This window comes from Plecotus auritus, assembly GCF_963455305.1.
Source record: "Plecotus auritus genome assembly, chromosome: 7".
NCBI classification, from domain to species: Eukaryota; Metazoa; Chordata; class Mammalia; order Chiroptera; family Vespertilionidae; genus Plecotus; species Plecotus auritus.
Window position 1 is genome coordinate 142,225,118 of NC_137774.1, and position 26,243 is coordinate 142,251,360.

The window sequence follows — 26,243 nt, forward strand, 5'->3', positions numbered from 1 at the left end:
TGCTTTCAATTTATAAAAACAAAAAAACAACACAACACATGTAAGGACATAAAGCACAGTGCAATAAAATGAGGTACACCTGGCCCTAGCCAGTTTGGCTCAGTGGATAGAGCATCAGCTCGAGGACTGAAGGGTCGCGAGTTCAATTCCAGGCAAGGGCATGTACCTCAGTTGCAGGCTCGATCCCCAGTCTGGTCAGGGCGTGTGTGTGTGGGGGGAGGGGGGGGGACCAATCGATGTGTCTCTTTCACACCGATGTTTCTCTCACTGTCTCTCCCCCTCCCTTCCATTGTCTCTGAAAACCAATGGGAAAATAGCCTCAGATGAGGATTAACAAAACAAACAAAAAAAAGAGGTATACCTGAACAGCATTAAATCTAAAAAAAGAGCACTCCTCTGTTTGACTTCATCTGGGAATGTACATATCAAAAAACTCAAATGTATCATAATTCTGTGTGTGTCAATGAATGAATGCAAAAGCTCCACAAGTATTGATTTTGAGCCTTCAAATAAATTTTAGCTAGTGGGTGAATTCACAAACAATGAGAACTGATTGGATCTTGGGCATTCACGAACACTGATTGTGTGTACTAGTTAACAATATCATAGTACTTAATTTTTCCTGGGTTATTAATCCTCATATCAACCCTAAGAGACAGTTATTATTACTATTATCACAGATAAGACTGAGAGAAATTAATTTTCCCAAAGCTACTCAGCTAACACATGGTCAAAGCAAGGTACCATCATTCACAGACTAAAATTAAAACAGGGGCAAAGTTTACCTAAGGAAAAAAAAACCTAAAATATTAAACCCTTATTTATAATACTAGTGGCCCAGGGCACGAAATTCGTGCGGGCGGCTGGGGGGTGTCCCTCACCCTGGCCTGCACTCTCTCCAATCTGGGACCCCTCGGGGGATGTCAGACTGCCAGTTTAGGCCCGGGCCCTGCTGGCCTGACTGCCCCCAACTGCCCCCGCCCCCCGCCGGCCTGCTCGCCCCCAACTGCCCTCCCATCCTGGCCTGATCGCCCCTAACCACCTCAGCCTCAGTGCCTCAGCCCCACCACCATGGCTTTGTCGGGAAGGATGTCCAGAAGGTCTCCTGGAAGGTCTCCTGGTCTAATCAGCATATTACCCTTTTATTAGTATAGATTATTAGTATAGATTGCAGGAAAAGGACAAAAACCTTTGAGCGATCTTTCATAACACTAGTAAACTCAGTTTTTAGTTCAAGCATTAAAGAACGTATTTTTAATGTGTACTTAAACTAGAAAAGATGGAAATCTCAGAATTTGAAAATGGAAAAGTTTTGCAGAATTAACAAAAAACCCTTTTAAGGACAAAAACAATACCACTCCCATTTCCACTTACACAATTTAAGAAAATTTTGAGCACTGACTACATACGGATATATTATTGCAAAATTACTAAGATTTAACAACTTCCTAAAGGTGAAAATACAAGTTGATGAAAAAAGTATCACTTATGCTTGTCAAAACAGCCAGTTTGTGATCTTTTAAAAACATGTCAAATCATGTCTTACCCCTATTTAAAACTCATCCATGGTTTCCCATTACCTTTGAATAAAATTTACCCACAACTTATGTGCCCTGACCTGAAATCAAACACCCACAACCTTTTGGTGTACGGGATGATGCACCACTCAACTGAGCCACCCAGCCCGGGCCTACCTTGGACTTTTCACATAGTGCTCCTCCTGCCCTGAAAGCTCTTCTCTCTGCTTCTGCCAGATGACTTCGAGTATCAGTTTAATTATTTGCTCTAAGACCGTTTCCCTGACCTTATTATATGAAGCTTCATTTACTCTCTACCAAATCACTGGTTTTTTTCTTTCATAGTATTTATTATAATCTGTGGTATCTTGCTACTACCAGATCTTAGATTTGTTGCTCACCATCACCATTTCAAGTTATCAAAAAATTGTAGAAAATATCTTAAATATTTTCTATATTGTTGAATATGAAGTTTGATTTTGATTTTTAATTAAAATTCAGTGCCTCAGTCACACTAGCCACATTTCAAGGGCCTAATAGCTCAGCTGCTGGTGGCTACCACACTCAATAGTACAGAGACAGACAGGCATTTCCATCATGGGATAAAGTTCTATTGGATGTGGCTGCTCTGTAATACTAAAATTGCCCTTCTTTAGATTAATCTACTTTCTAGCCCTGGGCTAAGGAACCTAAATATTTAGTTGTCCTTTGATCTTTGATGAGTTAAAGATGATCTGGTCTCCAGATATAACACATTTTGCCTTCTTATACATAAACTTTGGCCTCCCTTTTAAATAGAAACCTGATGAACAGTTTCACTGCTATGAAAAAGTTTAAAAGTAAACCTTTCTAATGTCTGAAAAATAAAGTTCTAGGCAGAGGATAAATAAGTACAAAAACCCTAAGGCAGAAATGTACTTGACATGTCCAAGAAATGGCAAAGGTGAAGTGGAGTGAGCCAGGAAAAAAGGTCAGAAAGGTAACCAGGAGCTAAAACACAATGGGCCACCTTCTATTTTCTAACTAAAATTATTCTTCATAAACTAAGTTCTATAACAACAGATTCTCTACATATGAATTAAGAAGAAACTATTCTCACTAAGGGCAACAAATTAAACAATAAAAACTTTATATTGTTGATAAATAAACCCAAAGGGTTTTCAAAATAGCAAGAAAATATTTGAGGGTGGCAGGGGGAGTCAAGGAATTAAAATATACCAAAATATACCCAAAATAAAATTTCTAGAAAGCTCAATACAAATGATCAACTGTTGAATTTAAAAAGCATTTCCCCCTATAAATCACAATACAGATCTCCATCAAAACAATGTCATATAAAACTAAAAGACCTAAAATTTTGCACTTCAAAGTTTCAGAACCCACTTTTATAACTTGGATACATTAATTATAATCATAAAACATGAGTTCACTCCCTAAAAATTCAGTACTACAAAGCTAGATAAAACTTTCAATTTAAGGTGATATTTTGTCTTGGGTTTGTTTTCGAAGAAAAATGACCCTTTTTTAAAAATGTATTTTTTTTTATTGCTTTCAGAGGAAGGAAGGAGAGAGAGAAACATCAATGATGAGAGGGAACCATTGATCGGCTGCCCTCTGCATGCCCCCCACCAGAGACCGGGCCCACAACCTGGGCACGAGCCCCTGACTGAAATCGAACCCGGGACCACTCTTTTAAAGTAATTATGACCTGAACCTTTTACATAAAAACCAAAGTACAGTAACAGCAATAACTTCTTTTAACCCCACTCGGAAATCACAAAGAAGACATTAAACTACTATTAATTCTACAGAATTCATAAAAAAATATTTTGTCATGTTTTTACCTTGTTACATTTTCTCAGATAAATCCTTCTCTGAGATATTTTTTCCCATTATCAGGTTGTAAATAAGTTCGTATTTTTAAAATAAATGTGGTATTCATGAATTGGGAAATATAGTTACCTAAATTCTTCAATTCACCATGCTGTCTAAAATGCTGAATTTCAGTAACTGTTTTGCTAATGAATAATCAATTTTAGTTCTAAATTTAAATGACTCTTCAATTACTTCAGAATTCCAAAAGATAGTTTAAGTACTAGTAAGTGACAATTGAGGGGGGGAAAACTAAGTAAATATTTTGGATCTCTCCATTAAAATAAAAGATTCAAGATAAAAATTTTCTAAGCCCTTTATTCAACTGATTAAACAGTTGAACATTCATCCCTTTTAGAAGAAGGTATATAATACTTACTGTAGTCAAGGGATTTGGGGTCGGTATGGGAAGCAAGCCTGCACCAGGCATCAGACTTGTCATGGTTGGAGCAGGAACCAATAAAGAGAGGGCTTTTGATTCCTCTGGGATTTTACCTGCAGAGGCAAGTTTCAAACATTACAGAAAGCAGAAACACCACACAAACTTTACACTATGATTTTACAATTACCCTTGTACTTAAAAAATAATAATAATAAATGAATCTATCTATCAGATCCGTATAAAGAAATAAATTACAACTTAAGTCTTTCCTTTTATCCTGCTCTACTAGGAAAAATAAAAGTGAGCAAAATTTCAAAGACTAACAATCTCATTAATGGAATATTATTTTAAAAATTGAATAATGTAGACAATTATTTAACACTTTGAGCTATGGGTCACCTGTACTGGAAACTTAATGTTCATGAACCAAACGATATCAAGCATGGACGCTTTCCCAGGACGGTGTTTTCGCGGTGATCGAAAGTTGTGTTACACATGACAACCGTTCGTGTTGGCTGCATCACTAATAGCACACAGAACATCAGATACAGAAAAGAAGAACATTTTTTAAAGTTTAATCCCCAGAAATGGCAAATAACCAAATTAGTCAAAAAAAAGAAAAAGAAAAAACAAATATGTGCGAATTGAAATTTGTTCCTTACTGAGTGCCCCTATCCTGTTATTTAAACTACCTACTTGTGATGCAAACAATTTTGATAACCCTTCCAATAAATTCCACTTAATTTCAAGTAGATAGAAAAAAAACAAATACCTACTGCATGAAATCAGCTTCAATTTAAAAAGAAGCTTACACCCATTCAGTTAATAAGTCACCTCCCAACAACGTCAGGAATGCTCAAAAGAACCCAGGTCTAAAGAATATGCCTTGGGAAATTGCTAAAACTTTTCAGAATAACTAACAAAATAAGTTCCCTAATCTCAGGAAACTTTTTAAATCATTGACTTTTAGAACCAATTTATGTATACTTATCTGAAGAGGAGTAGCTGATCCCTAAATGTGTTGCTTATAAACATCTTCTAATAATAACACTGAAATAATCTTAGATGCTAAGAAAAAAATTCCTGACTAAAAACTAAAAATTTACTCTGACATAAGTCCATCAATTTGTGATATTTAATTACTGAATTCTAATCAATTAATTTTAATAAGGACTTCACCTTCCATGCATTTTTCCTGGTCCTCTCTCTCTCTCTCTCTCTCTCTTACAGTCCCCCCCCACAAAAAAAAATTTACTCCTAAAAAAGTTGACTACAGCGCCCTAGCCAGTTTTGCTCAGTGGATAGAGCATCGGCCTGAGGACTGAAGGGTCCCTGGTTCAATTCTGGCCAAGGGCACATGCTAGGTAGCGGGCTTGATCCACGGTGGGTGTGGGAGGCAACCGATAGATATTTTTCTCTCTTTCTGTATCTCCCCCTTCCTTCCACTCTCTCTAAAAATCAATGAAAAAAATATCCTCAGGTGAGGATTAACAACAAAAAAAAAGTTGACTACATGTAGCTATTTTGGAAGAACTACTCATAATTAGTTAGCTACACATTTCCATTATGAATTCAAAAGTAATTTAAAACAGTTTATAAATCATGCTAAACTGAAAATAGCACATGGAGTGAATTTTTCAAAAGCACCATGCTAGGTTTTAGTGGTCAAAACTCTTATTTAAAGCAACCAGATATGCAGAGATAAACCTCTAAACAATATTATCTAAACATATCTCTAAATGGAATTCAAGATGGATTTTAAAACTTGCTTTTAAAAATGGTTACAATTATTTACAAGAACAAAAAAAAAATTACATTAGCTTTAATGCCTACTTTTTTCTAATCTTTGAAACATCTAAGTCTATATTACTTTAATCTACTAATTTCAAAAACAAAGCTATTGTATTATTTGTGTAAATTCTGCATAAGCATAAATTTTTAACATGCATAGAGATAAATGAAAGGTAGGCCTTACTGAAAATATAAAACAATATTTTATATTTAATAGTTACTAGTATTAACACATATTTCTGTATACCCACAAATATACTATACTATTTATATTGCTATTAGGCATGTTTTGTTATAAATAGGAATTATTTTTTAAATGTTTGTAAAACCTAAACACGTTGATAAATCAACTGAAGTCCTAGGATATAAACTCTGTGCTCTGCTACCCTAATGTTCCAATCTAAAATCCCAATTTAATATACTGTCAATTAAATAAGCCAAATTATCCATACAAAAGATGTAAAAAGATTACACAAACAATAAGAATATTCAACACAGGCCAAATGTTGAATACTTAATATGATAAAGCCTTTCACAGTGGGCCTCAAAAAAAAAGCATCAGTAGATTGACTCCTGCTGCCTTTCATAGCAGTAAAAAACTACCATAAAGTCTAACTGTAAGCCCACTAATTTTTTCTTATCCTAATTATTATTAAAGATAATTAAATAAAGTTCCATTAGTTAATTTCCAAGATAGAATTCTATCAAACTTACCCTCTAAATACTATTAGCATATAAAAGTATAAAACAAATAAGCATTTAGCATTTTTCCCAAATTAGACTCAATGACAACTGAGAAAACAATGTTTCTCACTGTATTAAATTAGTAGTCCTAAATCTCAGAATCATTTAGAAGCTAGTAAACTCTGAATATTTCTCAACAAAAAATTCAAGCAAACAGAGAAACACACACATGTAAGTATTTAATAGCTTCTCAAATATCCATTCCCCTCACAGGCAACTAGGTCTTTATAAGGAAATGTTATTTTCTATAATGAATAACTATCATTAAAGTGAAAGTCTCTTTGTGTCCTCTACCCCAGATTGTTTTAAGAAATTAACTTATTTTCCATGATTCTGGATGGCTAAAATTCTAGCGGGGAGGATGCAATCAGTTGATTTTTATAAGAAATATACATTTGGGAGAGAAACTGCAAAAATGTTGCACTGAGGTCAGAAAATGTTACTAATAATTTTATCAGTGTTTCAAGAACAAATGGACCTGATCAGTCTATAAACACCAATTAACATTCCCACTGAGCCTCCTAATACTCACTGTATCCTAATTTGCTTTGAACATTTATTTTATCTTAAGGTTGAGCTCTGCTGATCATCTCCCCATATATTTTGCAATGCAATGTTATGAATCCTTAATGGAATACCATTTACAAAGAACTGGAAAACCAGCTCACAAGTTAAAGTGAAAGAGATTTAACAAAACAAAAACAAAAAAGGGACAAAATAAAGAAAAAGAAATGAAATTAAAGTAAAACAATAAAAAACAGAGACAGGGCGTCCATCTTCTGCGGTTCAGACTCCGATCTCATTTCCCCAATGAAGGTTTCACTTGACGGCAGGTTTAGTGGCATGGCAAACAATGCCTAACTCAGGCAAGTGTCAGGCAAGTGTAACAGGTCTGCCTTGGCCAGTCTAGTCATCTAATAATGCACAAATATCACATAGAGAAAACATACAAAACCAAATTAATAGTCAAAATCCATCTACCAGAAAATGTGGACATAAAGTTATGACTGATGATTAGGCTGACAATCTTGTTATGTCTGACCTTATCTTTTTTTTCTAAGTGTTAACATTTATAAAAATAAATCTGAGATGCACACAACAACAAAAAGAGGTCAAGCATAATGAAAGTATATTTATTTTGAAATGGCATGTTTCATTGACAATAGCTAATGCTTAATATGTATCAAACTATTACACATCGAACATTACATATACAGCTTAGAATCTCCTCACAATGTCTATTTTATTTTTTTTAAACCAGCAAATTGAAAGAAACTAAAATTTTTTTCTATGGTTTTCTCATTTCTTTCATAATGCTGTTTCTATAACATCAAGGAAAGAATGCAATATGAAATGAATAGAACACTGTTCACAGTACCACAGTACATCTCTCTTATAGAACTTACTCCACTAGAACTCCTTCTTTGGTTTATTTCAAACTCACTTTGCTATCTTTTTTTGGTACAATATATAATACTTTATTACTTTGCTTGCAGTGCATAAGCAGATCTTTAAAGGCTCACTATGACATTCTTTAGGTTCTATAAATTTATCTCAGATGTATTTTATTTAATGAAAAATGTGTGTCTGAATGTTTTTCTAACACCAATTATTTTATAGGTAAGTATTCTAAACCAGCAGTCGCCAACCTTTCGGACCCTGCAGACCACCAGTGGTCCACAGACCACCAGTTGGCGACGGCTGTTCTAAAACACATAACTAAATTGCAATGAAAATATTTAAATTTTCATGTTCAAAAAGGTGAAACTTTGTCTCAAAATGATATTAAAAATGCATTTATTCATCTCTATCAAGTAAAACAAACAAAATAAGAAACCTCTACCTACCTATAACTTTGAACATTTATGACAAATTAGAGCCAGGGTTTCTCAAATACTGTAATAAAAGGTCCTATGGGACTACAGTAAGGTTCCAACAAAGCAACAACTGATAAAATTCTTCCTTCTAATTCAGTAATGAGCCAACAAAATATAATACCTGGTGCTGCTAGTGACTCATTTTTATGATATAATTAATATTCCCATTTAATAAACCTTCTGATTTTTCTCCCATGAAATTTACTTCTGTGAAATTGGTATGAACTTGGTTTGCAGAACTAAACCATTACCAGCTCTTTCCTCACCTGGCTCTCCAATTCTAGGCTCACTATCTCCTTACAGTAGATAAGGACAGAGTTAGCAAATAATAAATTTTAATCCATTTTTATTCTTCCCCACTCCACTCTAACCCCAAGGTGTAGGAAAAATACTTTCAAATTTATCTGAAAAAAATCCAGAATGTTCTATTCTGGGACTTCAAAAATAAAAGAATGATACTCGCAGTATCTGATTAATGTTTTTGACATCTCAGAATAGCATTCTGAAATAAGCATAAAACCTTTAAAAAGTATGGCAAATTGTTTAGTATACATTATTTTAATGTTGGCCTAGTTTTTAAAAGAGGTTTTAAAGTATTACATATGAAAGTATATTAAATTGTTTCAGGTAAAATCATTATGTTGCAAAGTTACCACCATCCACCAATAAAAATACATTTTAAAGGCATTTAAATAACCCAATTCTAAAATCCATGTACACATGCCATAGTCAGTGCTCTAGATAAAAGTTAATTACACACGAGAACTGTCAAATTCGGCACAGCTTACTATATAAGTGGCTCTGTAAATAGAAGTTACTAAAAAATAAATATTAGTAATAATTAGCTCTTAAAGCAGGTTAAGTCATAAAATTTAACAAGTAACTATAAGGCCTCAGCCTTGTTCACATCTTCAACAACTTTTTCTTTGATGAAGAAAATTTACTTTTCATGATTTTTCTTCAATTACTCCTTCCCCCACAAAAAAAGCCAGAAGAAAAAAGTAAATTCCAGTTGCATAGCAACCTTAGTAGAATACTTTAAAGCTTCAATTATGAATATTTTCTTATAACCATAAATATCACTTAACCCCAATTTGGCAAAATGTGCACATTTTTTAGTTATGTAATATCACTAATATTGTATACACAGAGGCAAGTGCTTATTCATATATACATTTAAAATAATTTCCCCAAACAACCTTTTTTATTTTTTTTTCTAGAACCTTTCTTTACATCTTGCAAATTAACTACAGAAAGCCAATGTAAACTGGAGAAGCCAAATAATTTATAAAACTTTTTAATGTTTAACTACTTTTTAAACTTACATTAAGTAACAAAAGAACCATTTTAATATATTTTATTAGTAAAAATGCTTTCCTTCTCCAAATTTCATTCTCACACACAAACACACATGCCAGAGTACTACTTGCCAATTTCTAAGAAAGTCAAAGGTAATTAACAGACAGAACAGAGATTAAAATAGAAAAAAACATGTAGAGTACCAACCTTCTGCACAAGGAACAACTATCAGAGCTCTGTCAATAAAAACCGTGTTAGTTAGATGCTGGGCCACGCCAACACTTGATCGGTCACGAAACTTAACATAACATACTTTGGAAGAAAAAGCAAGAGGTGCGTTGCTGCAAGATAAAAAAAAAACAATTAGACAAACATTTGGCTGGTTCTGTCGTTTTCACTAAAAAATTTTCTGAGATCTTTACAGAATCAAGACTTACAAAGTTTTATTGCTAAAGATCATTAAGACATGAAATAGCAAAACTAACTCTTTTAATGATGATCTGTCTGCAAAGACTAGTGATAACTAAGCAGGCCTTTAGCAATACTTGTAAAAACTTTAAATTTAAAAACTTTACATTTAAATTATTAATCTGAGCAAAATGTGAAAACTGCTTAACCCAAAGATGTTGAACCATATAAATGAGCAAAATACCTTTATAAAGGCACCAATCCACAAGACTTAAAGTTTTGTAACCACTTCTAAGCCTTCCCGGGCACATTTAAATTTCTAAAAACTTCATTAACAATCTTAGAAACAATGAGATAACATGGAATTAAGGTCTTTTGTATATAGTAGACTACTTCAGGCTAGGCACTGTGATTTTCCAGACAAAAGATTTCACAAACAAAATGTTACATATCATATGCATAAGAGCAAAGACTCTTACAAGTCCTACTAAGATTTAACTCAATCTAGGCAAGCCTATAATAAAAAGGAAATGGCACAGATTAAAGCAATTTTTCCATAATATGAATCTATCTTGTTAGATTGCAAAATACACTATACTCGTGGATGATCATTTTGTCCACCTGTCCATAATTATTTTTAATTAAAGTGTTTAATTATTATCTTTAACAAGGAAAAAACTACCCAAACAAAATATATACCAGGTGTACCGGTTAATAATGCGGATTTTTTTCAATAGATGGAGTTACACATATGTTGATATACAGTAGATCCTCGGGTTACGTCGGAAATCTGTTCCTATGGCAGTGCAACGTAATGCAATTTTCACCGTAAGTCGGAACCCACCTACATAAGCACCTACATCACCCACATGGAGCACATGTACAGCAGTAATGAAGTGAAACAGTAAAAAAAATTTAAAAGAAAGATAACAATTCCTGACCTTCACTTGTAGTAAATAAATAATAAAAAACATAAAGCACATATATACATACGTCGAAATGACAGAACTTTTTTTTCTTATAGACTAGAGGCCCGGTGCACAAAATTCGTGTATGGGGGGATGGGGGGGTCCTCTCAGCCCAGCCTGAACCCTCTCCAATCTGGGACCACTGGCTCCTAACTGCTCACCTGCCTGCCTGCCTGATCGCCCCTAACTGCCCTGCCTGCTGGCCTAGTCACCCCCAAATGCCCCCCATGCCAGCCTGGTCGCCCCCAATTGCCCCCCCCTGCCGGCCTGGTTGCCCCTAACTGGCCCCCCCCACTGGCCCAGTCGCCCCCAACTGCCAACCCCTGCTGGACTGGTCGCCCCAACTGTCCCCTTCTGCTGGCCTGGTTGCCCCTAACTGCCCCCCCTGCTGACCTGGACGCCCCATGCAGCCTGTTTAGTCATTTGGTCGTCCCTCACTAACACCCCTGCCAACCTGGTCACCCCACGCAGCCTGCTGTTCAGTCGTTTGGTCGTCCCTCACTAACGCCCCTGCCGGCCTCGTCGCTCCACACAGCCTGTTGTTCAGTCATTTGGTCATCCCTCACTAACGCCCCTGCCGGCCTCGTCGCCTCACACAGCCTGTTGTTCAGTCATTTGGTCGTCACTCACTAACACCCCTGCTGGCCTCGTCGCCTCACACAGCCTGTTGTTCAGTCATTTGGTCGTCCCTCACTAACCCCCCTGCCGGCCTCGTCGCCCCACACAGCCTGTTGTTCAGTCATTTGGTCGTCCCTCACTAACACCCCTGCTGGCCTCGTCGTCCCACACAGCCTGCTGTTCAGTCGTTACTGTTACTGTGATGGCGTCCCGAACAATTTGCATATTCCTCTATTATTAGTATAGATAGATGGCGACGTAACCACGAAACAATGTACGTTGAGTCCGACATAATCCCAGGACTACCTGTATATGCGATTTGATATATATGCTATTTTGTTGTATTGACAGCAAGCTTCAAAACTTCGTATGTCAAATTTGCTGAAGGTGTTAACATATTTTTACGCTTAAAAATGTCGAATTTCGTGCCAAAAAAAAAAAAGCATTTGTGGGAAGCTTTAATTCATTATTTTGAAGAAAAGTGCTGCTGAAAGTTATCGTATACTACAGGAAGCTTATGGTGAACATGCTCCATCCTATCTAATAAAAAGTAATATGCAGCCCTAACCGGTTTGGCTCAGTGGATAGAGCATCGGCCTGCAGACTGAAGGGTCCCAGGTTCGATTCCGGTCAAGGGCATGTACCTTGGTTGCGGGCACATTCCCAGTAGGGGGTGTGCAGGAGGCAGCTGATCGATGTTTCTCTCTCATCGATGTTTCTAACTCTCTATCCCTCTCTCTTCCTCTCTGTAAAAAATCAATAAAATATATTTTTTTAAAAAAGAAGCAAGTTTTATTTTTAAAAAAAAGTAATATGCAAATTGACCGTCACTCCAAGACACAAGATGGCCACCCCCACGTGGTCAAAGATGGCTGCCCCCATGTGGACACAAGATGGCCGCCACAAGATGGCCTGCAGGGGAGGGTAGTTGTGGCCAGTTAGGGGTGACCAGGCCAGCAGAGGAGGGCAGTTGGGGGAGACCAGGACAGAAAGGGAGGGCAGTTGGGGGGAACCCAGGCCTGCAGGGAAGGGCAGTTGCGGGGGGCCAGGCCTGCAGGGGAGGGCAGTTAGGGGCAACCAGACTGGCAGGGGAGGGCAGTTAGGGGTGACCAGGCGAGCAGAGGAGGGCAGTTAGGGGCAATTGGGCCAGCTGGGGAGCAGTTAGGCGTCGATCAGGCTGGCAAGGGAGTGGTTAGGGGGTGATCAGGTTGGCAGGCAGAAGTGGTAGGGGCAATCAGGCAGAGGCAGGCAAGCAGTTGGGAGCCAGCAGTCCTGGGTTGTGAGAGGGATGTCCAACACCGGAATAGGGCCTAAACGGGTGGTCAGACATCCCTCAAGGGGTCTCAGATTGGAGAGGGTGCAGGCTGGGCTGAGGGACACAACCCACTCCCCCCGTGCACAAATTTCATGCACCAGGCCTCTAGTCTCAAGATACTTGTGAACACTGGTTTAAACGCTTTGAAAGTGATGATTTCAATGTAAAAGACAAAGAACGTCCAGGTCAACCAAAAAAGTTTGAAGACCAACAATTACAAGCATTATTGGATGAAGACGCGTGTCAAACTCAAAAACAATTTGCTGAACGATTAAACATTGCTCAGCAAATAATTTCCTATTGTTTACAAGCAATGCGAAAGATTTTAAAGGAAGGAAAAAGGGTGCCACATCAACTGAACGAAAGACAAATGGGAAACCGAAAAGTCATCAGTAAAATGTTGCTTCAGTGGCACGAAAGAAAGTCTTTTTTGCATCAAATTGTGACTGGCGATGAAAAGTGGACTTGAGAATCCCAAACGCACAAAATCATGGCTTGATCCAGGTCAACCATCAACATCAACTGCAAGGCCAAATCGCTTCAGAAAGAAGACAATGCTCTGCATTTGGTGGGATCAGGAAGGTGTGGTGTATTATGAGCTTCTAAAACCAGGTGAAACCATTAATACTGATTGCTACTGACAACAAATAATCAATTTGAACCACACTTTGATCGTGAAATGACCAGAATGTGCCAGAAGACACGGCAAAGTAATTTTGCTTCATGATAACGCACCATCACACACTTCAAAACCAGTTAAAGACATGTTAAAAGAACTTTCCTGGGAAGCATTAACCCACCCGCCGTATTCACCAGACCTTGCTCCTTCAGATTACCACTTGTTCCGATTGATGGCACACGCACTTTCTAAGCAGCACTTAAAAACGTACGAAGAAATGGAAAATTGGGTCTCTGAATGGTGTGCCTCAAAACAAGGAAAAGTTCTATTGGGACAGTATCCACAAATTACCTGAAAGAAGGGGGAAATCTGTAGCTAGCATTGCACATTACTTTGAAAAAAGCACTTTGATGATTCTTTTGAAATTACCGTGTTTTCTTTGATTACAAAATCCACATTATTATTAACCGGTACACCTGGTATACCTAGTATATAACATAAATGTACAATACTTTAAAACATTAAGGTTTTTCATACTAAAAAAGAAGAGATTTTTTAAAAATATCAGATATGCCTTGTGCAATAACAGCAATCTATAATAATAAAAGGGTAATATACTAATTAGACCGGATGTCTTCCAGACGTCATTCCGAACATCCTTCCTGACGAAGCTGGGGCCGGAGGGAAGCCAACCCGGGTCCCAGGTGCCTGCCAGCAGCCAGAGGAGGGAAGCCCAGTTCCTGGGTACCAGAGGGAAGCCGGTGCCAACAGCCAGGGGAAGGAAGGCCTACTCTTGCACGAATTTTAGTGCATTGGGCCTCTAGTTTAGTTATAAAACAGGTCAAGGACATTTACCATAATCCTAAATTTAAATAAATGGCAAAGATAGAACTTAAAAGTCTAATCATCTAATTTCCAAATTTCAAGCAACCTTTACCATTCAATTAATCAAGAATTTTAAAACAATCTTAATACACTATTTAAATAGTAAATATTCACCCTTTTTTAAATTAAAAAAATCTTTCACATATAGCAGCAAATCCATCTTGATACTGGTTAAATATACCTATTTATGCTGTTGATCAAAAACTGTGATAGCCCAGCTGGTGTGGCTCAGAGGTTGAACGTGGACCTATGAACCAGGAGATCACAGTTCGATTTCCCCATTAGGGCACATTCAGGGGTTGCGGGCTAAATCTCCAGTGTGGAGCATGCAGGAAGCAGCCAATCAATGATTCTCTCTCATCACTGATGTTTCCATCTCTTTCCCTCTCTTCTCAAATCAATTAAAAATATATTTTAAAATATAAAATGTGCTAAAATATATTTGCATTTGGAACCTGAAACTACTCATATTATTAACATATCTAGGCTAATTAAAGTTGCAGATATAAAAATAGAGCTACCTCTTTCTCACCCAACCTAACTCAACTCAATTCACGCCTGCCTAATGCCATCCAATTCAGGTTTCAGGCCAGCCCACTCCAACTCGCCCTCCCCCGGCCCCCAACTCAACGGCTAAGCCAACCACTTCATGTCACTGAGGTTAAATACACACATCCACAATTAATTCCTTTACATTACCAAGTCTCCAACTTAGGTCTCTCTTAGCCCTAGAGTCCCAGATCCAAGAGCCTTCTGAAATACTACACCTTGATAGTCACTGGGCCTACCATTATTCAGTCTTAAAACTCATCCTTCTCCTTCCTCACCAGTCCTATCCATTGTCCTGTACTTCGTATCTCAGTTAAAGATACCACATTACCCAAGTCAGAAATCTGGGAGTCACTAATGTGAACACAATTAGTACTATTCACCAAATATTTCCAAATCTGCTTCTGGCTACATGGTAACATTCCATTGCTTTGTTCTTTGAAGTTAAATGTAGCCATGCAAATTGCTTTGGCCAATTAAATTCAAGCAGAACTGCCATGTCACTATTCAGTAGTTTTAAGAGCCATTGCTCAGCTCTTTTCCTCTGCCAGTGACCAGCAACATTCAAGAGATGAGTGGCTGATACATCAGCTTCATCCCAGAAGGAGTGACCACAATGAGTTCCCCACCATACCAATTTATTATAAGAAAATAGAGGCCCGGTGCACGAAATTCGTGCACGGGGGAGGGGGGTGTCCCTCAGCCCAGTCTGCACCCTCTCCAATCTGGGACCCCTCGAGGGATGTCCAACTGCCTGTTTAAGCCCGATCCCAAACGGGCAGTCGGACATTCCTCTCACAATCCAGGACTGCTGGCTCCCAACTGCTCGCCTGCCTGCCTTCCTGATTGCCCCTAACCGCTTCTGCCTGCCAGCCTGATCACCCCCTAACCACTCCCCTGCCAGCCTGATTGATGCCTAACTGCTCCCCTGCCAGCCTGTTTGCCCATAACTGCCCTCCCCTGCAGGCCTGGTCACCCCTAACTGCCCTCCCCTGAAGGCCTGGTCACCCCTAACTGCCCTCCCCTACAGGCCTGGTCCCCCCCAACTGCTCTCCTCTGCAGGCCTGGGTCCCTCCCAACTGCCTTTCCGTGCAGGCTTGGTCGCCCCCAACTTCCCTCATCTGCTGGCTTGGTCAGCCCTAACTGCCCTCCCCTGCAGGCTTGATCGCCCCCAACTGCCCTCCCTTGCAGGCCTGGTCCCTCCCAACTGCCCTCCCCTGCTGGCCTGATCGCCCACAACTGCCCTCTCTTGCAGGCCTGGTCCCTCCCAACTGCCCTCCCTTGCTGGCCATCTTGTGGTGGCCATCTTGTGTCCACATGGGGGCAGGATCTTTGACCACATGGGGGCAGCCATCTTGTGTGTTGGAGTGATGGTCAATCTGCATATTACTCTTTTATTAGATAGGACAGAGGCCTGGTGCACGGGTTGGGGCCAGCTGGTTTGCCCTGAAGGGAGTCCCGGATCAGGGTGGGGGTTCCCTTGGGGCGTGAGGCGGCCTGGGCAAGGGGCCTGTGGTGGTTTGCAGGCCGGCCACGCTCCCTGGCGACCCAAGCGGAGGCCCTGGTATCTGGGGTTTATTTATCTTCTACAATTGAAACTTTGTAGCCTGGAGCGGAGCCAAGCCTTCTGCTTGCTCTGTGGCAGCAGCCATTTTTTTTTTTTTTGGATTTATGTATCTTCTATAATTGAAACTTTGTAGCCTTAAGTGGAGGCCTGGGCCGGCCAGGGTGTGAGGAAAGCTTGGCTTCCTCCATCACCGGGGGAAACCCTAGCCTCCTGCTCTTTCCAGCTCCGTGGCTGCCGCCATTTCTGTTTGGGTTTATGTATCTTCTATCATTGAAACTTTGTAGCCTTGAGTGGAGGCCTAGGTCAGCAAGGGCAGGCGGAAAGCTTGGCTTCCTCCATTGCCGGGGAAACCCAAGCCTCCCTCCTGCTCTCTGTGGCCGTAGCCATCTTGGGTGGGTTTATTTGCATATTCGCTCCTGATTGGCTTGTGGGCGTGGCTTGTGGGTGTGTCAGAGTGATGGTTAATTTGCATATTACTCTTTTATTTGATAGGATAATCTTTTTTTAAATATTTTTTTATTGATTTCAGAGAGGAAGGGAGAGGGATAGAGATAGAAACATCAATGATGAGAGAATCATGATCAGCTGTCTCCTGCACGCCCCCCACTGGGGATCGAGCCCGCAACCCAGGCATGTACCCTTGGCCAGAATTGAACCAGGGACCCTTCAGTCCACAGGCCGATGCTCTATCCACTGAGCCAAACTGTCCAGGGCAGAAATAATCTTTTTTTAATCAAACTCCTGAGATTTGGGGGTTGTTTCCCTCCTTGACCTTTCTCTCTTTCCTCATACAATTGTTCACTAAATCCAGTGTTGCATTAATTCAGGCTTCATCATTTCTAATCTGTATTACTACAATGACTCCTAACCAATCATACTGCCTACATCCTAACTCCTAATGAATGGTCTTCCACAAAAGCTGCCATTGATCATTCTAAACCCTAAATGTCATCATGTCATTCCATTGCTTAAATTTCTTCAAAGACACCCTCTGTCCTTGCTTATCATCTAAATGCGCCCAAAAATCCAGGCATAAAAACACTTGTGGTTCCCAGAACACATCCAGAACATCTAGGCCATCTTTGTACATAATGTTCCATTTGTTTATGATGTCTTCTGTAACTCCCTTTTTGAATGGCAATTCCACTTTTCTTCAAGGCTCAAGTTTCCTGGAAAGCCATTTTAAGATATCAAAGTGATTAGGTACCCATCCTATATGTGCTACCAAAACATTCTATGTACTTTCAGCATGTGAAACCCTCAACAGATGTAAACTTTAAGCCAAAACTGATCAGCCACATTTCACTGGCTAGCTAGCAACCTATAATTTGCGTGGCTTGACCAAATTAACTGGCAACAATCAGATTCTCTTTCTTTTGCCTGTAACGTCACTTTGAGTCAGGGCTTGAATCAGATGCCAGATGGGTAGAGAATAGGTCCGTAAAGAAATTGAGCAAACACACCGAAACAAACTGAGCTCACAAAGCTCTAAGAAGAGGCTTTATACCTTAATAAGGCTTAGATGCTGAAACCTTTTTGATTCCCAGTCCCAGGTCTCATGAGGCCTGGCTGTACTCGTCTTTATTCAATTTAATGAAATCTCCATTTTTTTCAATGTCTCTTCTTGAAATAGGGTGCATAGCACTGTTTCTATCTTTTGCAACCAAAAAATAATCTGATTACAATCAGCTACTAAAGTCCTAGCAACTGCAACAAGTACCAGTATACTCTCTTTTAGGACTGAAATTTAGAATCTGACAAACCACCACTGAAACTACATTTTCCAAATTGACAGATCTTTTTGGTAAAGAATGAAAACCTAAATAATAACTGGTGAAAACTAAAATATATTTCCAAATACCCTGTTTGAAACCCATATCACTTCAAAAACCCTTATCACTAGAAAATGTGAGTCTGGTCAGTAAAGCAACTACATGTTAAAACAGGGGTCCTCAAACTTTTTAAACAGGGGCCAGTTCACTGTCCCTCAGACTGTTGGAGGGCCGGACTATAGTTTAAAAAAAAAACTATGAACAAATTCCTATGCACACTATGGGCCTGGGACCAGTCGGCTGCTAAGCAGGACAGGCAGCAGCACCCGGCAGGCCGAATAAATGTCCTCAGCGGGCTGCATGTGGCCCTCGGGCCGTAGTTTGAGGACGCCTGTTAAAACATGCCACCAAGATTAAGTCCAGGAACAAATGAAAAAATTCTGGTCTATTCTGAAAAGCATTATCATAGGAGCACGGGTAGTAGATATGGCTACACCATTGCTTTAAGCATTTTCTTCACTTTTATCTCCAATTACCTTCCTTAAAACAGAGAGTAAAGATCAATTTATAGTTACTTATACAAATGTAAACACTTGAGCTTTTCAGAAGAGGTAGTAACACTTTTATTTTTAATATGATAGGCCAGTGGTCGGCAAACTGCGGCTCGCGAGCCACATATGGCTCTTTGGCCCCTTGAGTGTGGCTCTTCCACAAAATACCACAGCCTGGCCGAAACCGGTTTGGCTCAGTGGATAGAGCGTCGGCCTGCGGACTCAAGGGTCCCGGGTTCGATTCCAGTCAAGGGCATGTACCTTGGTTGCGGGCACATCCCCAGTGGGAGGTGTGCAGGAGGCAGCTGATAGATGTTTCTCTCTCATCGATGTTTCTAGCTCTCTATCCCTCTCCCTTCCTCTCTGTAAAATATCAATAAAATATATATATAAAAAAAAAAATACCACAGCCTGGGCGAGTCTATTTTGAAGAAGTGGCGTTAGAAGAATTTTAAAAAATTTGGCTCTCAAAAGAAATTTCAATCGTTGTACTGTTGATATTTGGCTCTGTTGACTAATGTGTTTGCCGACCACTGTGATAGGTAAATTATGATACAGTAGCAAGCGTAAGTACAGATAATTAGTATCTCAGCAAACAAATGTGTATTTATTTATTTATATATCAGGATGTTTTCAAATCTTATATTTAAAGTTTTCTCTCTAGGTGGAAGAGGGAGTAAATGGTGATGGAAAAAACAAAATTAAATAAAGAAGTAAAGCTTTCTCTCTAGTATGTATAAGCTATTAAATAGATGTTTTTAATTTAATAGGATTATCATTTTATAATGAAATGTTTACTTTTTGAAAGCAGGTTACATTTTTCATTTGGTCTAAATGTATGCCTCTAAAGCAGTATCCAAATAGCAGATTATACTTTGACCTCATTTGTTGAATTTTGTTTTTTAAAATATAAGACTTTCTACAACTGTTGTTGTTTTTAAGTCAGAATTTCTGAGGATTTATGCAGAAATCACAAACCAGCTTTTTGAGTATATTTTAAATTTCCTGGCCCTAACTGGTTATTTTGTCTTTCATTAAACATGATGACACTGCACAATTTTTTAAAAAGCAAGTTGGTAATAATATATCCAATATTTTATTATATTAATACACACCCTCTGAGGTTCTATCACCAAAAACATGGACAAAGTACATAGTTTTATGTATGAAAATAGTGACACATGAATTGTAACAGGGTTTCTCAGTAGGGCTCCAGTGATCCTCTGTATGGCACAATTCTTCCTTGTATAAGACTTTCTAATATGAATGACACTTATCCAATAAATGCCAGAAGGCCCTCCAATTATTGTTGACAATCAAAAGTACACATTTCACATGCTTGCTTCTCCCTAAAACCCACTGACTTACACACACACACACCCCCAAAGCAAAACAGGCAGCCAATACATCTCCAATGATATAATTTCAATGACACAAACACTAAGGATAGATTTGTCTGTAAAATATTATAAGCACTGAAAAATGCTTATTTGTATAAATCCTTTGATCACACCATATTAAAATAAACACATATAAAAAGGACTTGAAGAAAACACATGGAAATGGAGAGAGGTTTTGATAAGGTGGTATTTCTCTTTAATGTTCATAAAGTGACTATATTGGTTATATTTTTTTAACTAAACTTAACTAGTTGACAGATTTTGCCTTATTAGTACTTTTGAAGACCAGAGAGAAGAAAACCAGCAAGCAAAAAATCAACAGTGTTGATGTTAGAAATAGTATTAGAAATCAGGGACAGGATCACCCTTTGAAGGGAAGCACAATTCTAGGATGTAGACAATTCTGATCTGGGTGCTGGTTACACAGAAATGTTCACTTGGGATAAAGAGACTTATCCATGCACTCTTTTGTTGCACATTATACCTCAATAAAAAGCTTGCTGCAAAAATTTCATACTGTCATTAACACTCAAATGTGTATCTTCCATACAACTACTACTATTGCATTTTTATCCATTTCAGCCCAAACCTGCAAACACATCTGTAATGTATCGACCATATTATAATGACTTCATTACAGAGCAGAACACATGCTGTTAGTAAAGTATATCAATATTTTTTAAAAACAGGAATAAGGGATTGTACTTATGGAAAACTGGTTAAGGATTTTGCCTGGCCCATATGTGTTATATTTGTTACAGTTTCATTAAACATATTAGTTTTATATATATATAAAAGCCTAATATGCAAAGTGTCCCCTCGGGAGTTCAACCGACTGGGAGTTCCATCACTTGCTATGACGTGCCCTGACCACCAGTAGGCAGTGTGGAATGAAGGAAGGCCCCTGCAGGTGGCTGACAGCTGGGAAAGGTAGGCCCCGGCCGGTGGCCGGCAATAGCTAGGGACACTACCCATGCACAAATTTTCTGCACTGAGCCTCTAGTGTTTAAATAAAGAGCTCTTTATTCTCTTTGACTTTTAAAGGGCAAGTAATTAACACTTGATCTCAAAAAACAGTTCATTATCAAGTGTCAGATAATTACTGGCAGCATGTTGCCACCCAAGCCCACATTTCAATTATGTAAGTAGTACTATGTTGCCAATGAAGACTATTCTGTGATGTAGCTCTACCTACAAGATACCTTATTACCACAACCTTACAAGCAAGGTTAGTTTACAAAGATTTATATACAAAATATCTTTACTGCATGATTCCAATTTTTGCAGGATACAGCACTCCTCCAAGCACTTCTCAATTATTAAGAAGTTTCCAGTGCTTAAATGGATAGCAGAAAGCATTTTCAAAAGTTAAATAAGATGTTCAAAGCTATATATGCCACAGCTAGTCAACAAAGATGTACGTGTCCGTACACTTATGAAGTATGCTTGGTAAAATATCACCTGAATGTATTCATGTAGAAGCAATCTATATAAACCCAGATTATGAGTCATTCTACAAAACAAACTACAAGACATAGTATCAATGTCATGACTTTTAAAAAGGTGACAGGGGGCTGTTCTAGATTAAAGGAGATAACCAAATGCAATGGGTGGAGTCTGATTACAATCTAGATCAAAAAAAAGAAAAAACATTATTAGAATATTTGGGAGAATTTAACTATAAACATATTACTTATTAATGTTAAATTCCTTGGACAGGTAAATAGTGTGGTATTGTAGGAGACTGTGCTTTTCTTAAGAGTTACATACTTAAATGTTGAGGGATGAATGGCTATAGTGTCTACAACTACTGCACATGGGAAGGTGGGAGAGGAGAGGTGGAGATGAGAAGGGGGAGACAGGCAGAAAGAAATCAACTGTGGCAAGCGATGAACGCAGGTGAAGGAAACCTGAGTGTTCTTTCAACTTTCTTGTATGCATAAATTACTTCAAAACAAAAAGTAGAGGGCTTTTTGAGCCAACTTTTATCAATACCTAGGAAGTAGCAATGCGATATACAAATAGACAGAAAACCTAAAGAAAGATTTACATGCTTCACTGAAATAAAGCAAAAAGTCAAACACAAATTTAAAAAAAAAAATACTGGACAACTGCTCTCTCACAGGATTTAGACAGAAAAAACAAAATGTTGAGGATTTTAAGATTCTAAGCTCTATCATTTAAAAAGAAAAACTTTATGCGTGTAAGAATTTGAACCACCCATAAACCCCTTACAAATTCTGAGTAGAGAGTATTGTAAAAGGGAAATCTTACTTCAAAACACACTACTTAGGAAGTGTCCGCGACCTGGCATATCTGGACTTTTAAGAATATGCAGCAGAGATAATCCTGCACCAACTAATACTTTTTCTGGAAGGGTTAGGACAGTGTGACCTTCCAGGAGGAAAAATTAATCTGCTGCCAAAAGGGTGACTAGACCTGATGTTTAACCACATGGATGGGCTCGGTTAAGCTGACCGAGAAGATGCTAAATTTGTCAACACCGCCCTGAGAACAAACATAGCCTAATTCCAAGCAATTCCAGGCTCCCCCGTCAGCAATAACGGCCTGGCATTAGGCCCGAAGAACGGGACAGTTCTCAGGCGCAGTCCCCGCGATTTTCGCATCGCGCACCAGGCGTCCGCCCGGAGCGCAGTTCGGGGCCCACCTGCGGCCATCTTAAGTTCTGGAAAAAAGGGGAGGGAGAGACCCCGAATCGCAGGATTCGGCGGCGAGCACTAGTCCTGGAGGCACGAAAAAAGGCAGCCTTTGTAAGAGCTCGGTGCAGAGATTAAGCCCCCAACGCTCGGCTACCAAAAAAGGTGGGACCGCGGTGCCCTCGCCGCCCTAATCAAACGTGGGCACCCAGGTAAGGCCGGGCGGTCACGTGACGGGCACCGCGCGCCCCCGTCCACGCTCCCCCGCGCCAGTCCCCAGGTCCCCATGGCGCCCGCGCCCCTCCCCCCGCCGAGCTCGAGCACTTACTCCGGGGGGTAGAGCCGCAGCTCCTCGATTTCTCCTAGGAAGGAAAAAAGCGTCCGCATCTGCTCGCTGGTCACCGCCGATGACAGGTTCGTCACCTGAATCACCGTCGTAGGGGTGAGGCCGAAGCCTAAGCCCAAACCGAAGCCGCCGCCGCTGTTCATCCCGCTCCCACGGCTGCTCCCTTCAGTTTCCCAACGTCTGCGACGCGTCAGCGACGGAGCCGGGAAAGCGGAGCACGCGCGGCCACGAGCGCGCCCCCGCTGGCGAGTTCCCGGCGGCGGTCAGGTCTAGCCGCTCACTTCCCAACTCGCCTGCTCCCGGGGCTGCGCGCGCCGCCGGAAGCGTCTCTCTGGCAACGCGGCAGATCTCGCGAGGCTACGGCCTGGGGCTTACTGTCTGCGAGGCAGTGGCTCTTGCTCCTCTTCTCCCCTAAGGGGTGTATGGCCTTTTTTCACCCGGATGCAACTGGGCCAAATTTTTGTGCTCCTATAAATGTAGGAAACTCAGCTCTTTCCGGCCTCTAGATAGGACTAGGGAACGGCCTGCGGTTGCGGGAGAGAAATTACTGATATCACAGATAAATATTTGACCAAACTATAAAGGCGTCATTTTAATATATAGGCAGCTCCCTCACCCCAACTATTTAAAAAAATTGGCCGGCCTCATAATTGTGAAAAAAAAAAAAAAAAAAAAAAACTCGGAAAGTTTTACAAAACGTGTAAATTAAGGACAGAGGTAGTAAGATCAAGTCTGTGCGGTCGTTGTTTACAATGTCATTTATGCGCTCATTCCCCAGGTATTAATATTTATTGTTTTATACACCAGATATTTAGGGGCACACAGAAAACAGTTACAGACGGCCCATAGAAACTTGCAACCTAATGAGAGAAAGTTACGGCAGTATGTGAAACAGTAGCATGTGAAAATGCCATCCCCAGAACTCTGAGGGTCCTAGAGGCAACGTTCAGTGGGTTCACAAGGTCAAACCTTTTATTAAGACTTTGTTTACCTTTTTCACTTCGTTAACGTTTGCACTGACGGGGTAAAAGCAATAGATTTAACTGCTGGCACTCTCGCAGGAATAAAGGCAGTGGCACCAGCCGAAACCGGTTTGGCTCAGTGGATAGAGCATCGGCCTGCGTACTGAAGGGTCCCAGGTTCGATTCCGGTCAAGGGCATGTACCTTGGTTGCGGGCACATCCCCAGTGGTGGGTGTGCAGGAGGCAGCTGATCGATGTTTCTCTCTCATCGATGTTTCTAGCTCTCTATCCCTCTCCCTTCCTCTCTGTAAAATACCAATAAAATATTTAAAAAAAAAAAAAAAAAAAAAGGCAGTGGCACCAAACTGGACTAATAGCAGAATTTTGTATTCTTCACCTGCTCTCCTTGCATACAAAATGTAAGACTTTTAAAATAAGCTAACTAACACCCTAGCAGGTTTGGCTCAGTGGAGAGTGTTGGCCTGCGGACGGAAGGGTCCAAGGTTCAATTCTGGTCCAGGGTACAGGCCTGGGTCACAGGCTTGGTCCAACTTGCAGGAGGCAGCCAATCAATGATTCCCTCATCATTGATGTTTCTATCTCTCTCTTCCTCTCCCTTCTTCTCTGAAATCATTAGAAATATATTTTAAAAAAATAATCAGCTAACTAACTTAAGAATAACAATGAATGACAAAGAAGTAAAGATTACTAATTTTATTAAGTCTTCACCCTAGCACACATTTCATTTTAATATGTGTAAAGAAATGGTAAGTACTTCTGCTGCATGCCCAAGGAAAATGGTTGTCTCCAGAATAAGCATTTGTAAGTTTGAGTTTTCACGCAAAAATCCAAATTTTGTTAAACTTACATCCACCACCTTGAGCTTGAGAATTTTCCAGTACTTAAAGACTTTTCTGCTGTAAATACCACTCATGTTAACAAGTGTACTTTTGACATTATAAGGAAACTAGAGGCCCGATGCACGAAATTCGTGCACAGGAGGGGGTGGTCCCTCAGCCCAGCCTGCACCCTCTCAGAATCCGGGACCGCTGGCTCCTAACCACTCGTCTGCCTGCCTGCCTCATCACCCCTAACCGCTCGCCTGCCTCTGCCTCGACCCCCGCCACCACAGCTTCATCCGGGATGACATCCGGAAGGTCATTGGGCTGTCTGGTCTAATTAGCATATTACGCTTTTATTTATTTTTTTTTAAATAAATCTTTATTCAGATTATTACAATTATTTCTCCTTTTTCCCCCCATAGCTCCCCTCCACCCATTTCCCACCCCACCTTCTGCCCTTACCTCCCCCCCACTGTCCTCATCCATAGGTGTATGATTTTTGTCCATTCTCTTCATGAACCCCCATACCCCTTTCCCCCTGAGAGTTATCAGTCCACTCCCTTTCTATGCCCCTGATTCTATTATATTCACCAGATTATTCTGTTCCTCAGGTTTTTAATTCACTTGATTTTTAGGTTCGCTTGTTGATAGATATGTATTTGTTGTTCATAATTTTTCTCTTTACTTTTTTCTTCTTCCTCTTCTTTAAGAATACCTTTCAGCATTTCATATAATACTGGTTTGGTGGTGATGAACTCCTTCAGCTTTTTCTTATCTGTGAAGCTCTTTATCTGCCCTTCAATTCTGAATGATAGCTTTGCTGGGTAGAGTAATCTTGGTTGTAGGTTCTTGCTATTCATCACATTGAAAATTTCTTGCCACTCCCGTCTGGCCTGCATAGTTTCTGTTGAGAAGTCAGCTGACAGTCGTATGGGTGCTCCCTTGTAGGTAATTAACTGTTTTTCTCTTGCTGCTTTTAATATTCTCTCTTTGTCTTTTGCTCTTGGCATTTTAATTATGATGTGTCTTGGTGTGGTCCTCTTTGGATTCCTTTTGTTTGGGGTTCTGTGGGCTTCCTGGACTTGTAAGTCTATTTCTTTCACCAGGTGGGGGAAGTTTTCGGTCATTATTTCTTCAAATAGGTTTTCAGTATCTTGCTCTCTCTCTTCTTCTGGCACCCCCATAATTCTGATGTTGGTACGCTTGAAGTTGTCCCAGAGTCTTCTTACATTATCTTCAACTTTTTGGATTTTTTTTTTTGCTTTTTGCTTTTTCGGTTGAGTGTTTTTTGCTTCTTTGTAT

At 39.8% G+C, this 26,243-nt stretch overlaps 1 protein-coding gene across 4 annotated transcripts in view; it reads right to left on the reverse strand.

Moving 5' to 3' along the window:
- Positions 1-23,432, reverse strand: part of SREK1 (splicing regulatory glutamic acid and lysine rich protein 1) — a 50,912-nt gene extending 27,480 nt beyond the window's left edge. For 2 of the 4 annotated variants that reach the window (XM_080679823.1, XM_080679822.1), the window contains exons 1-3: positions 23,120-23,432; positions 9,690-9,823; positions 3,769-3,884 (exon numbers count right to left, since the gene is read on the reverse strand). In XM_080679823.1, the coding sequence (XP_080535949.1) occupies positions 3,769-3,884; positions 9,690-9,823; positions 23,120-23,280 (411 nt within the window). In that variant the 5' untranslated portion in view covers positions 23,281-23,432. Of the gene's footprint in view, positions 1-3,768; positions 3,885-4,170; positions 6,010-9,689; positions 9,824-23,119 lie in introns of those variants that run through there. The other 2 variants (XM_080679825.1, XM_080679824.1) reach the window with 2 other exon arrangements.
- Positions 23,433-26,243: the final 2,811 nt, after the last annotated feature.